Source organism: Oncorhynchus mykiss, chromosome 9 (assembly GCF_013265735.2).
Source record: "Oncorhynchus mykiss isolate Arlee chromosome 9, USDA_OmykA_1.1, whole genome shotgun sequence".
Lineage (NCBI taxonomy): Eukaryota > Metazoa > Chordata > Actinopteri > Salmoniformes > Salmonidae > Oncorhynchus > Oncorhynchus mykiss.
Window position 1 is genome coordinate 48,262,367 of NC_048573.1, and position 14,770 is coordinate 48,277,136.

Sequence of the window (14,770 nt, forward strand, 5' to 3'; positions counted from 1 at the left end):
CAATCAGTGTTGCTTCCTATGTGGACAGTTTGATTTCACAGAAGTGTGATTGACTTGGAGTTACATTGTGTTGTTTAAGTGTTCCCTTTATTTTTTTTAGCAGTGTGTATAGCACTTAATGTTGTGACATTGATAAAGAGGTAGTCTAGAGTGTTTTGTTTGGAAAGCAGTGTTTTAACAGGGTTGTTACTGTATCCTACATCCATGTCACTCATCTTTATTTTACAATGTGATTGGAAGATATCTTAGTACCTCAGATATATTCTGTTTTTTATACATTCAGTCCAATTCAGAGCACTGTATTGTTGCTCTGAGGTAGGTTGTGTCAGTGACAGTACATTAATGTGAGATATGTGAGATTGTACTGTATATCCCAGAGAAACCCACACAATCTTGGTGGAAATCATGACGTTTTCTCTTTGAGGGTATTGTATTGAATGTGCGGTATCATGTGTCTAATTGTCAGATTATTTGTTGGATGTAAAGGGATCTGTATCAAAGATGGTTATGAGACATATCTTTACCTGACGGACATTTTCCCTCCTAAATGCCTTGTATGGGGATCAAGTAGCCATCATTAATAGCTATAGATCAATTATCTTAATGGCAATAGTGTGTACAGTGCAGACACAGTTCATGAGTACAGATGCATTTTCACTCCCACCATACTGTATAAAGCAAAACCAAAAGGCCCCATATTAAACCGCATGATGTAAAACTGACACTTGTGTTTCTGTTCAGTTATCCACAAAGTACTTTCAAATGTTTTCACTAAATGGAGGTAATTTAAAATCGCTGTGGAAAAGGAATTTAACCAAGTTGTTGTAAAATGATTTTTAGGTTCGAGTCTCATGGGCATTCCCACTATTGTGTTCTGGCAGCCTTTAAAGGATAACGTCACCTGTTGAGAAGGTATGAAACCCGATATGAAGGAATGTGGCCCGAGTCCATCCATACTTTAGAGCCATACTGTCAAGATTACCTAAGCACTATGGCTGGTTATTAGTAGTCCAAAGGCCAATTTAAAGGGATTAAATCACCTAAAATTGTACAAGGCAGAAGATGGGTGTTCTAAACTAGAGTAAATAGGTTGATATGTGGCGGCAGGGTAGCCTAGTGTTGGACTAGTAACCGGAAGGTTGCAAGTTCAAACCCCTGAGCTGACAAGGTACAAATCTGTTGTTCTGCCCCTGAACAGGCAGTTAACCCACTGTTCCTAGGCCGTCATTGTAAATAAGAATTTGTTCTTAACTGACTTGCCTAGGTAAAAAAAAAAAGGACATATACTCTGAGTAAAGGGAGTGGACAGCAGAATGAATGAACAGAATGATTATTTATTTGTTTTACAGTTATTTTGTATATAAACGTTTAGATTCTAGCATTCAGAATGATGGCTGTATGATTTATCAAAGATTACAAAAAGAAAGCAACCAAACGAACAGCAAAGGAACATTCAGAGAAACATGATTGAACCCTAGATATGTTTTATTTGTTGATTACTTTGTGCATCAAACAAATCAATTCCCAGAGTTAACTTCTCCATACTTGTTGACATACTTCCTAGTTTATTTTGACTCCACTTGAACAATAACAAAACACTGAAATGGTTAGAGGAAAGACTACCTCTAACAGGAAGTGGAAAGTGCACTTAGTGGATCCGCCCAGCGTAACACCCCAGCTGCATAGGGGAACGATCAACAACCATGGGGGTCATTGGCTTTTACAGCATTTTGACACAAAGGGTGAAAGTTCACGAGCCAATGATCCATTTCCATGCTATATTTGAGGAAGCTCTGGACTCGTGGTAATGTTCATGTCTTTAAAATAAATGTGTACTCAATGCAATGCCACATACATAATGTAATACTTGACTACAAGAATTATCATATAAAAAGATGAAATGTAAATATAGACAGAGGGATGAAGTATAAAAGGAACTACATTGAATAACTATTGTTACGATGAAGGTGATTGTGATACAATAGGGTTTTTCGAAAGAGAAAGAACCCCATTGGACGTTTAGGGGCCCAATGGGAACCATCCTGCAGGAGAACGTGGTCACGTTCTGGTCCTCACACCTCTGGCACAGAGTGGTCCATGGCTGATCGCAGGAGACCGCTGGACATTCTAACAAAAACAAAAATGCATTCTATTAATCTAAATGGCTAAGTATTTTACCAGCGTTACTGATCTGAGGAAACGGTGTAATGCTATTCCTTAGACACTCAGCTCCTGACCGGTTACCTCTTGATCATGTGTTCGTAGATGAACTTGGGCATGATGGTGATGGTCATAGCTGTAGGGGAGGTGGTCAGGATGTCCTTGATCTGAGCGTCCTGCACATAAACAGAGTATTAGCATACATAAGACAATTTTGACACATTCTTCGTTATGGAGAAGTCTCCGTCAACAGTTACAAGTCAAAACTCACCTTGAGGCCGATAACATTCTGGCCGTTGATCTCACAGATGTAGTGGTCGGTCAGAAGGCCATTGCGAGCGGCCGAACCATCCTTGACCAGCGAAGTGATGTTGCCCGACTTGAAGATGAACCCAACGTGACCCGAGCTGTCTTTGTGCATGGTGACAGTACGCTGGAACGGCCTGAAGTCAGACCACAAACAAAGACAAATTAGGTACTCAAATGCTCAAGACGGGCACTTAGTAGTAGCGCAGTCCACTTTCTCCTAAAATCTCTCAAATGGGTTAGGGTTGGTAGTGGCCTAAAGCTGCTTGTCTATCAAGGACAATTCTTTTTTTTTTTTTTTTTTACCATGTCCTTTGATCAGAATGCAGTTTCTCAAAAGATGATACAAATTAGCCTAACAGCAAAAATGTACATCAAGTGTGGTGATATGTCCAGCAGGAGGAGCCAGAGCTACAGTGTGTTAGATTTTCAAAGCACAGAGCATCTCCTCATCTATTAGCATTCCCCCTAATGGCCAGACATACTGATAAACACCAAAACCCCATGACATAATCCAGGAAACTGATCAAACTGGACTACACTGGTTCCTCTCTGGAGGTCTTCCTAGATTCCTGCTTTCTAGGGAGTTGTTCCCAGCCATTGTGCTTCTGCTTCAGCTGTTTCAGTGTTCAAACCAGGTATTTGTGAAGCACTGTGTGACAACTGCTGATGTAAAAAGGGCTTTATAAAATACATTTGATTAAAATATTGGTCGTCATTCATTTGGTATTCATTAGGATTCCCATTAGCCGCTGCAAAAGCATCAGCTACTCTTCCTGGGGACCACATGACATTGTGCAGAACATCATTAGTCAAGGACTGAAATACATACCTTTAAAACATCACACATAGCCTGCATATCAGTACATACATCTGGGTCTAATACATAGTACAGTGCAAATTATAATACAACATAAGTCTCTTCACAGTCCCCTTTGTACAGTAAGGTGTTCTTTTAAAACTGGTTTTATTGCTAATTTGGGGTGGCAGAGAGTTTCATGTAGTTAATACAGACCTGGGGACTGTGAAGACACCTCTGGTTGCATGTCTTGTGCTGTTCCGATGGGTGTCCAAACTGTGTGCCAACTGATTGAACAGACAGTTCGGTACCTTCAACACATCAACACCTCGCACAAAGACCAATAGTGATGCAGTCAATCTCTCCTCAACTTTGAGCCAGGAGAGAATGATATGCATGTTACTGACACTTTCCCTCAGTCTACATCTAAGTGCAACACGTGCTGCTTCATCTCCTTACCTGTCCCGGACGATGAGCTCGATGCGGGTCTCGGCCGCGGCCTTCAGGACTTTGTGGGCCTTGTCCAGGCTCCAGCCAGCACAGTTCTGCCCGTTGATCTGGAGGACCTGGTCCCCGAAGCGCAGACCCCCCAGGGCGGCCGGGGAGTTGGCTTGAACCAACTGGATAAACACTCCCTGAGGAGGAGAGGAAATACAACATGTTCCACTGAAGTTAACAACACACTGCATAATCTCCCCTGCTGGAATAACAGATTCCTCTTAGGTCTGCAGTGGAAATTAGATACAGTGCATTCGTAAAGAATTCAGACCCCTTCCCTTTATTCACATTTTATTACGTTACAGCCTTAATCTATAATTAATTAAATAAAACATTTCCCTCAATCTACGCGAAAACCAGTTTAGACATTTTAGCAAATGTATTTAAAATAAAACACAAAAATACATTTGTATTCAGACCGTTTGCTATGAAACTCGAATTTGAGCTCAGGTGCATCCTGTTTCCATTGATCATTCTTGAGATGTTTCTACAACTTGGAATCCACCTGTGGTAAATTAAATTGGATTGGACATGATTTGGAAAGCCACACCTGTCTATATAAAGGTCCCACAGTTGACAAAACCAAGCCATGAGGTCGACGGAATTGTGTCGAGACAAATCTGAGGAAGGGTACCAAAAGAATTCTGCAGCATTGAAGGTCCCCAAGAACACAGTGGCCTTCATCATTCTTAAATGGAAGAAGTTTGGAACCACCAAGACTCTTCCTAGAGCTGGCCTCCCGGTCAACCTGAGCAATCGGGTGAGAAGGGCCGTGGTCAGGGAGGTGACCAAGAAACCGATGGTCACTCTGACAGAGCTCCTCTGTGGAGATGGGAGAACCTTCCAGAAGGACAACCATCTGCAGCACTCCACCAATCAGGCCTTTATGGTAGAGTGGCCAGACGAAAGCCACTCCTCAGTAAAAGGAACATGACAGCCCGCTTGGAGTTGGCCAAAAGGCACCTAAAGGACTCTCAGACCATGACAAACAAGATTTTCTGGTCTGATGAAACCAAGATTGAACTCTTTGGGAGAAACTCCCCAAATATAGGTGTGCCAAGCTTGTAGCGTCATACCCAAGAAGACTTGAGGTTGTAATCACTACCAAAGCTACTCCAACAAAGTACTGAGTGAAGGGTGTGAATACTTATGTAAATGTGATATTTTCAACAAAAAAATAATAATCCTGTTTTTTGCTTTGTCATTATGGGGTAGTGTGTGTAGATTGATGAGGGAAGAAAACCATTTAATCCATTTTAGAATAAGGCTGTAACGTAACAAAATGTGGACAAAGTCAAGGGGTCTGAATACTTTCCAAATGCACTGTACATTTATATAGGCTAGACTGCTTATTTAATAAATATTCAGCGATTGCTTTAGGGGGGATTTAAGTTTCTTAGACAGATTTAGAACAAGTGCCTGCGGCCCAGATATAGACTGGCCTGAGGATAGATAACCCCAAGCTTTAGTCTGGTGGTAAGGCTATCATGATGACTCACATTGTCGATGGCCCTCAGCCTCAGGCCGACCTTCTTATCCTGGTCCTTACAGAGAATGATCTCACGCAGGCCGGGTCGGATCTCTGCCCTCCTGATCCCCACGTCTGACCCAGTCACAGGACTCACCATGCCACCGATGCCCATGCCTGAGGGCACTGCCACCTGCTGTAGAGGGAGGGGGGAAGAGACAGGAAGATAAAATTGAGAGAGAATTCAGAGATTGGAAGAGAGATGGCAGGGGTGGAATTGAATGCTACATTAATAAGCAGTTGGAGATGGAATGTCCATGGGAGGAGGTATACTGAACAAAAATATAAAAAACATAACCCAACAATTTACAGGATTTTACTAAATTAGAGTTCATATAACAAAATCTGTCAATTGAAATCAATTAATTAGGCCCTAATCTATGGATTTTACATGACTGGGAATACAGATATGCATCTCTTGATCACAGATAGCTTAAAAAAACAAGGTAGGGGAGTTGATCAGAAAAACAGTCACCGCCACCATGGGGAATTCTGTTCACAACGTTGACATCAGCAAACCGCTCGGCCACGCAATGCCATACACGTGGTCTGCAGTTGTGGTCTGAGGCCGGTTGGACATAGTGCCAAATTCTCTAAAACGACGTTGGTAGATAAATTAACATGAAATTCTCTGGCAACAGCTCTGGTGGACATTCCTGCAGTCAGCATGCCAATTGCACTCGCCCTCAAAACTTGAGACATCTGTAGCATTGTGTTGAGTGGGGAAAAAAAGTACATTTTAGTGGTCTTTTATTGTCCCCAGCACAAGGTGCACCTGTGTAATGATCATGCATTTTAATCTGCTTGTTGATATGCCACACCTGTGGTGGATGGATTATCTTGGCAAAGGAGAAATGCTAATTACCAACATTTGAGAAAAATAAGCTTGGTGTACATATGGAACATTTTGGGGCTCTTTTATTCAGCTCATGAAACATGGGACAAACACTTTACACGTTGCCTTGATATTTTTGTTCAGTGTAGATTCAATTCCCAGCATCACCTGGAAAACTTCCACTTGCTAAACCAGGAGGATTAAACCACCTAGAACTTAATAAAGATGATAAGACCTGCTTTTGACATTACTTCTTGTTCCCTCACTCATGTTAGAAGACTAAATCTGCATTGTTTATTTGGCATTTTCTTGAATCTTCTTTTTGGTGTTCTAAAGTGAATAAGAGAACTAAATGTGAGTGGACATAATACTGGGCATTATGAGAGCTCACCCACACACACTGGCCTACACACTGAGGGGGAGCAGACGCCTCACCCACTCATACTCCAGGCTGCTGCAGAGTGAGTCAGTGGAGCTCTTGGAACACAGTGCTACACAGCACTCTGGTTTCTAAAGAGTATTCTATGACTCAGTCTCATAGCGCCTTCAAAACCAATGTCCCTCCTGCCTCCCCCTCAAAAAACTAGGCTACACGTCTCATTCTTGTACAACTCTTGACAAAATATGTACCGGGGGGGGGTTAGTACCATACATCTCTTGTTGAAGCCTTGTGGTTTGCATTTACTAACTACATCCTCTGAATTTACTAGCTGCACTTCCGAATACCATTTTGAATGCAACCTATTCTGTGAGGCGGAGGAAGCTTCAGTCAGGGCCGTGCTGTCTTCACTAGAGACGAACAGGATGTGTTGTGTGAGCTGGCCTGATGGAACTGGGGTCCTCTGTCTGACATCTAAGCATCAGATGTAAGGTCTATATCTATTGCTTCTATAATATTCAGGCATCCACAGACAACTCCTCTTATCCCTCACTCAGCCAATGAGGAGAAAACACTTCTGACCGAGATCACCACTGACATCCTTCACACAAACGCGTCATCTGACATACATCAACAAGAGGTGGGCTCTCTTTCTCGTAGTGCTTGGTGGATTAAAACTACCCACAATACTTACATTGTCTGCCATGGGCACCAGGGCCATGTTCCTCTGCACCTCATCACTGTTGAGGCTCAGGCCCATGTACTCTCCCAGATCCTCCAGGTTAGGGTACAGGGCTAGAAGAGAACACCACATGAATACAATAATGCATTTGGACGATGCTAATTATGACTCCTGGCTGTGGCAAAAAATAATCAATGGATTAATGTGGATTTTGTCCCTATGGGCCTTCAGACAATTCAAGGTCAGGGGAATTTGACTCAATATACATTTTGCATCGACTACCCTCTTAAAATAAAACATGCGATATTCAGAAGTCAACCAATCAGAACACAATACTGACAAAGAACATTTTCTGTATGTCTCTTCAGTCGGTATGTGTTACAATATTTACATAATGAGCAATAAGAGGCATTGAACACTCCTACATTGTGATGGGTTGTATTCAGTCACACTGACCACTAAAGCAGGGTTAGTCTTGAGCTGCTCTGGAGGAATGCTACTAATAACCTGGCTGCTGTGCTGTAGCAAATGTATTTAAAATAAAACACAAAAATACATTTGTATTCAGACCGTTTGCTATGAACCTTGAATTTGAGCTCAGGTGCATCCTGTTTAGACTGATATGATAAGACGGAGACAGTCAAACAGTAGACAAGCATAGAAGTCATACTGGCTATAGGGCACTATTTTTGGTTCAAGCAAAGGAACACAGAGACCACCACCCACACAGACCACAGATGCTGTGTGTGAGAAGGATTTGCAGACAGCGATTCACCCAACCACCGCCTACACGCATCATTACAACCTCTTCCTATGAAGAGGGAGGGGGACGAGGGGGGGCAGGAGTGGGAGCTGTGTTTGGGCTGTAGTCCAGTGATGATGCCAGGGCCATTTCCTTCACCTCCTTTCCAGTCTGTCCCCTTCAGGCCTGAGAAAAAAACACCCCTCCCCCCTCCTCAGCCCTGCTGCTCGGCCAGCCTTCTCCATGGCAACCCTAAACTAGCTCCACTGGAAGAAAACAAAAGCCCAGAGGACATCCCATCCTGAGAGAGAACCGGCAAGAGAGAGCAAGAGTGAAAGAGGAGAACAAGTGAAAAAGAGCAGAAAAAACACATTTTCCTCCCCCTGGGCCCCCTGTCCATCTTCTACTTTCCTTTTCTCTTGTACTCCAGCATCATCCTCCCCCATTCGGACTCGTGCATTGAGGGACTACTCACTGCAGTCTCCCTGCCCATTTCACCCTCACTCAAAGACCCTGAGGCTGAGAGGAGTGAGAGCCACGGAGTAGGGGCTGAGGGAAATTACATTCACTCCCCTGGTAGGCCCAAGACCCCATCTCACTCCCATCCTCTCTCTATGCATTTATCTATTTCCCCTCAATACCACAAAACACGATAGAGGGCAAATGCCTGCCTGCTCTAAGAATAGACTGATTCAGGGAAGACCACCAACAGAGACAAAGATGGAGAGGGAAACCAAGTGACAAAAGAGTAGGGAGAAAGTGAGAGATCAGGGCCCGTGTTCACAAAGCATCTCAGAGTGCTGATCTAGGATCAGGTCCCGCTCTTATTATGATTTAAAAGACAAAACAGATGCTAAATAAGCACTCCTACTCTGAGATGCTTTGTGAATATGGGTCCTGGTCTGCAGGAAGGCAACAAACAGGGAATCTATAAAATAAGGTATGTGATCTTTAACGTGTGATACAGGCCTCACAGAGCCAGGGACCTACTTGTTGATGGCATCCCCAGGCCAGCAGCCTGTGGCTGGTAGGTCCCCTCAGCGATGGCTGGGGTAGCAGTGGTATGGGCAAATTGGGCTTGGGCCTAGGGAGAAAGACAGTAGAGCAGTGTATTAAGTTGTCATACTGAAACTCAATACAACTCTTACAGTATAAGAGGACTTCTCCCCCGGCTATCCATCCACACACACAAACAATACCATTAAGCTAGCAAATGCAAATCAGTACAAATCTTTGTAAGAACAGCCACTTCATTCTTCTTGGAAGTGAAAAAACAGGAAAGGTAATAACGTTGTCCCACCTTACAATAATATGCAGCTGGACTGATCCATTAGAACATTTATTTGGAAGACAAAACGTCACTAGTGAGTGTAATGGACCCTAGAACACCTTGGCGTAAACTTCAGAGTACTGCTCCAATTTGTCTTCCTCTCTTTTTAACAAAGAGCAAGGCCGATTTAATTAAAATGTTTATTTTGGTTTTAGTCTCCCGCTAGCTTCATTGTTATCAGGAAGAGAACTTGATCAGCCGAGAGGAGCTCAGAGTAGGCTACTTCAAAATGGTTGAATATTCTGTCTGATACTTGGTTTGCCTTACCTTCATGACCTTGTCCACCTTAAGATCCTCGAGAGATGGATACAGCGACATTCTGTGTGGGGAAAAAAACAAAATAAACTGTTTAAGTGTTGGCATGTGAGGAGTAAAAACTGCATCAATACAAATGGGAGCTCACCCATCAACTGCTAACACTTTGATGAGAATCAATAGATGAAATTTAGGGTGAGGACAGGTCCAGAGGGGGAAAGCCTATTTGAGATAACAGCCCGATGGAGTCTCGACCACACAGACAGAATTGTTGGGAGGGCACAGCAGTTGGTCTGTCTGTCGATAGACCGTGACCATACACAGCTCTGACCGTGTGACAGACATGGAATGGCATTGGGACTCCAGAACCATAAAGTTCTTAATGAGATTCCTGTTTTTCAATTAAGTGTTTCACCACTAATCCACCATGATCTGTTTCTGCCCATCCAGCACCCATTTATCATTGCACATCCTTTCATTATTGTGAGATGAAAAATAGAGAGAAAGGTAGCTAATGGCAACAGAAAGATGTGATGTAGGCTAAGGAGTAGATGGGTGGTCAGAAACCTCACAGCCTACAAGACCAAACAAACAAGTCAGAGAAAGCCTTATTATCCACATAGTTTCTAAATGGTTAGTTCTAGAACTAGCCCAGCTTGACAGTAGCCTATAAGCTAAGGCTAAAACAGTCAAAACATACACAGCAGGCAGAATGTGTCATCGTTCACACACAGCCATCCCTCAGGCACTTCCTTGGTTAGAAAACATGTTATGCAAGCCTCAGCCTGCTATCTGCCTTGTCCCCACTGAACGAGCACACTGCCAAAATATCTCAATGAGCCGCGTTTGATCTCTGGTCGTCTACAATCAAGAAAAAAAAACATTGACGGGCATAAAAAAAAGTTGATAGCAACTGTACTAAAACCAAGAAAGGTAAACTGAAACCTATTAGCAAACACTGAAAAATATGAGGAAGCTTGTTGTGGTATCTGCTTGGTATGTGAAAGGCCTGATGTGTGGTCTGGGATACAACATACTGAGAGTGAATAAAGACAAAGTACTTGCGCTCTCAAAGCTGGAAAACAAATAACACAGAAATGATCATGGAAAACCACCATCACATGGCTGAGGAAGACAGAGATAAACTAATGGATCTAGGCCTAATTGAATAGCGAGGGAAACAGGATGACAGTGCAAATTCCCTTTTACTAGAAGTGGTACAGCCAGAGGTAATGAGCAACTAAGAGCTCACTTATATTACACTCATTAGAAAGAAAGGAAAAGGTGGGACATGAAACTCAGAGAAAGAGGGAATGACATCATGACTGAGTACACACTTTCAGTATACAGAGTAAATAGAGATCAGCTGTAGCACAGGGCATAGCAGAAACTCAACAAACCCTGAGTTTAAAGCAGATACCATGCCCAAGAGTGCGAGCCCTGTCACTTATGAATGACTAATCATCACGCAACGCAACACACACACACACCTTGCCTTTAAGGACAAAGGCTTAACGCTGGGCCAACTGTGCGACGCCCTATGGGACTCCCAATCATGGCCTGATGTGATACAGCCTGGATTTGAACCAGTGTCTCCCGACCCATCCTGTCTCAGCCTCCAGTATTTATGCTGCAATAGTTTGTGTCGGGGGGCTAGGGTCAGTCTGTCATATCTGGAGGATTTCTCCTGTCTTATCCGGTGTCCTGTGTGAATTAAAGTATTCTCTCGCTCTCTCTGAGGACCTGAGCCCTAGGACCATGCCTCAGGACTACCTGGCCTGATGACTCCTTGCTGTCCCAAGTCCACCTGGTCGCGCTGCAGCTCCAGTTTCAACGGTTCCGTCTGCGGCTATGGAACCCTGACCTGTTCACTGGACGTGCTACCTTTTCCCAGACCGGCTGTTTTCAATTCTCTATAGACAAGAGGAGCGGTAGAGAAACTTTAAATGATCAGCTATGAAAAGCCAACTGACATTTACTCCTGAGGTGCTGACCTGTTGCACCCTCTACAACCACTGATTATTATTTGACCCTGCTGGTCATCTAAGAACATTTGAACATCTTGGCCATGTTCTGTTATAATCTCCACCCGGCACAGCCAGAAGAGGACTGGCCACCCCTCATAGCCTGGTTCCGCTCTAGGTTTCTTCCTAGGTTCCAGCCTTTCTTGGGAGTTTTTCCTAGCCACTGTGCCTTCTACACCTGCATTGCTTGCTGTTTGAGGTTTTAGTCTGGGTTTCTGTACAACACTTTGTGACACCACCTGATGTAAAAAGGGCTTTATAAATCAATTTAATTGATTGATTTACTATTGTGCTTTTCTGATGGTGTTGGTGTATGCGTACATTGAACAACTTATTCATGAGAATATGGTTGAGAAAGGAAAAGTCCAAAAAGTGCTGTTCCTTTGTCACTTCTCTATTACTGACAGTGACACCATATTTTGTGAAAAGATCACAAGATCTGCTGTATGCTAGGAACAGGAAATGGGAACTTAGAGGTAGGCAATGATACACTTACCATGACCACAGATCACACACGACTAAATGAAGAAAAAAAACGATGCAACACACAGCTTACTTAGAAGGAAAAAAAACACTCCTACACATGTATAAACCATATCCCACAACATTGATGCAAATTACACTTACTCCTACATGCATAACACTGCCAAATGAATACAACCAAATCCTTGTTCCACTAAAAGACCATTATACAAAAAGAACACAATTGTGAAAAGACATAACCCTACTAACTAGTTGACACTACTACACAGTAATACGGATAAAAATAAGCACAACAATGTGAACATTCAGCACAATCCCAGAGCCAATCTAAACATGCCGACCACAATTACATTACTGAGAAACTTCCTGCTCAGGCCCAGACTACACTACGCATCCCATTCACAGACGAGGGAGACAAACACTCCATTATGTCATTGAGCACCAAGGCACTTTCCAGGTTTTCATCTCAACTGTTCCTTTTATCTCCTTCACCCATTCAGAAACATGGCCTGGGTTATTCCCAGGTAAGCTTGGAAAATAACATTTATCCTCCTCAACTAGGATCTACAAGGTTTTTTTTTAGGACTGATGTGGGTGGAATTCCTTAACAAGAATAGACTAACTTTGAGACTCAAATAGGGACAGAAGAACAATGTGTTTCTGACAAAAAAATATCCTGAGTGATGCAACTTCCGTCGCTCTGCAGGAAATACCAACATCCATTTTTGTAAACTGGCTTTTGGTCTAGCCACTACCCCGATATGTCCAGCAGCAGCAACAATCAGAGGGGTAAATTTCAGCACTTCCTTGAGCCTGAACGAATTGGCAAGATACATGAGGAATGGTATCCCCTTGGCAACGTATTCTGGTCTATTGACATGGTTGAGAAAGGGAGCTGTGGTAATCATGGCTAGAGAGAGCAGGGATGGTGGGGGAGGAGGAAAACTATGACAATGATCACAAGGTCTGTTATAACTTATGTTTGAACTGTTATGTCCAGTGCACCACTATGGCAGCACTCACCCTCTTTTTCAACCAGTATATACCAAATCTTCTCCTTCAAAGCCCTACTGCACCATAGCATAAACATATCAATAAACCTGTTTCAGTGTCTAGAGGGTGAATGATATTATTCTAAAAACAGAAGGTAGACATTGTGCCAAACTTGAACCTATTATTAACCACATTTTCCTAAACCTGGTTACAGCTAGCTCTAGTTAGATCCCTGTAATATATGGATATGTATTTAGAGTTGAGCCAATGCGGTTTCTGGATGATACATTTCAACATTTTATGGCAGCCATGTTAGCTCCCCATTAACATTACATGGGGGATATTTAAACAATGCTATGGAACCAAATGTCTAGAATAATTACAATATTCAACATTCTAAAAGTTGTCCCAACTCTCTTAACGTTAATATGGCTCTGGAGCTAGGTTACAGCTCTACACACATCTCTAATGTGACATTTTACATTCTCCAGAATGTGTCAATAAATCAGATAATATCACGAGTAGGGGATTGAAACATTGAGTTGAACAGTTGTAAACATCCAGTTATCGTTAGCTAACTAGCTAGTTATCTAGTTTGTTAGCTAGCTAGTTAGCTACTTCACTGGCTAGGCTAACTTTAATAGCATTACTTAATATGACTAACAATTTGACACCATATAGACGGCACATATATTAGCTGGCTAGATAGCAAACGTGGTTAGTTAGTTAACTGTTATATGCTAGCTAAACTATAGGACTTAATCAGCTAAAAAAAAACAAAGTTGTGGCTAAACAGTAACTAGTAGTAACTAGCTAGGTTTGACAGTTAGCTAACTAAATCAACGTATCAAGACAACATTCTTTGTTCATCTAATCTTGGCTAACACGTCGCTGGTAAACTAACTTGGCTATACCAATCACAACCTTGCTTCGATAACAGGTAAAGTTAGATAGGTAGCTCGCTATATTATCCCTTATTCATGATTTAAATTCGATTGCAATTACATTAGCTAGCTAAATTAGATACGCTAGCTAACGGAAGATGTGGTTAGAAATATGTAAACTCACCTTAAACGTTTTGGTTGTCAATATATTAGAAAAATCTCCGAATATAGTTCCAATACACTTCTCCTTTTCTGCTGCGTACTTTGGACGACACCACTGCTGCTGAGAAGTGATATTCCTGAGCGATAGAGTGATATTCTGAGTCACCTCACCGCTCATTTCCTGGTCGACAAACGCAAGTCAATCACTTGTGACGTAAACCAATGACCGCCTAGCAGCTGCTGTTGATTTTGTCACAAGATTATTACTTACTCGACGCAATAGTTAGCTACATAATGAATGTATGATGAATATCTTTGCAAGTACAGCATGTTGAAATTGAGAAATCTGGGGAGGTTATAGACAGAATATGTGCAGGAACTATAAATGGGTGAAAAATATGAGCATAGGCTAGAAATCAGTGGTGTAAAGTAACTAGCTAAGCAAAAAATACATTTAAGTACTACTTAAGTAGTAAGTGGTAGTATCTGTACTTTACTTTACTATTTAGATTTTTGACAACATTAACTTTTACTCCACTATATTACTAAAGAATATATATACTTTTTTACACCCATGCCTTTTCCCTGACACCCAAAAGTACATGTTACATTCTGAACGCTTAGGCAGGACAGCAATATGGCTGTCCATAAAATAAAATAAAAACTAGAACATTGTGCCGTCTGGTTTTCTTAATTTAAGGAATTTCATG

At 42.2% G+C, this 14,770-nt stretch overlaps 1 protein-coding gene across 1 annotated transcript; it reads right to left on the reverse strand.

Moving 5' to 3' along the window:
* Positions 1-1,314: 1,314 nt before the first annotated feature.
* On the reverse strand, positions 1,315-14,268 carry LOC110532251 (syntenin-1). The gene is made up of 9 exons (XM_021615979.2): positions 14,083-14,268; positions 9,527-9,578; positions 8,920-9,013; positions 7,200-7,300; positions 5,263-5,427; positions 3,725-3,900; positions 2,432-2,603; positions 2,245-2,336; positions 1,315-2,127 (listed from the first exon to the last, which is right to left on the reverse strand). The coding sequence occupies exons 2-9, from the start codon at positions 9,575-9,577 to the stop codon at positions 2,073-2,075; spliced, it is 906 nt and encodes a 301-aa protein (XP_021471654.2). The 5' UTR covers position 9,578; positions 14,083-14,268; the 3' UTR covers positions 1,315-2,072.
* Positions 14,269-14,770: the final 502 nt, after the last annotated feature.

Excerpts from the sequence above, each read along its gene's own strand:
- LOC110532251 (XM_021615979.2), bottom strand. The coding sequence starts at position 9,577 with ATGTCGCTGTATCCATCTCTCGAGGATCTTAAGGTGGACAAGGTCATG. Across the intron at positions 7,301-8,919 it reads CCTGGGGATGCCATCAACAA|CCCTGTACCCTAACCTGGAG; the intron begins GTAGGTCCCTGG and ends GTTCTCTTCTAG. Across the intron at positions 2,604-3,724 it reads GAGCTCATCGTCCGGGACAG|GCCGTTCCAGCGTACTGTCA; the intron begins GTAAGGAGATGA and ends GTCTGACTTCAG.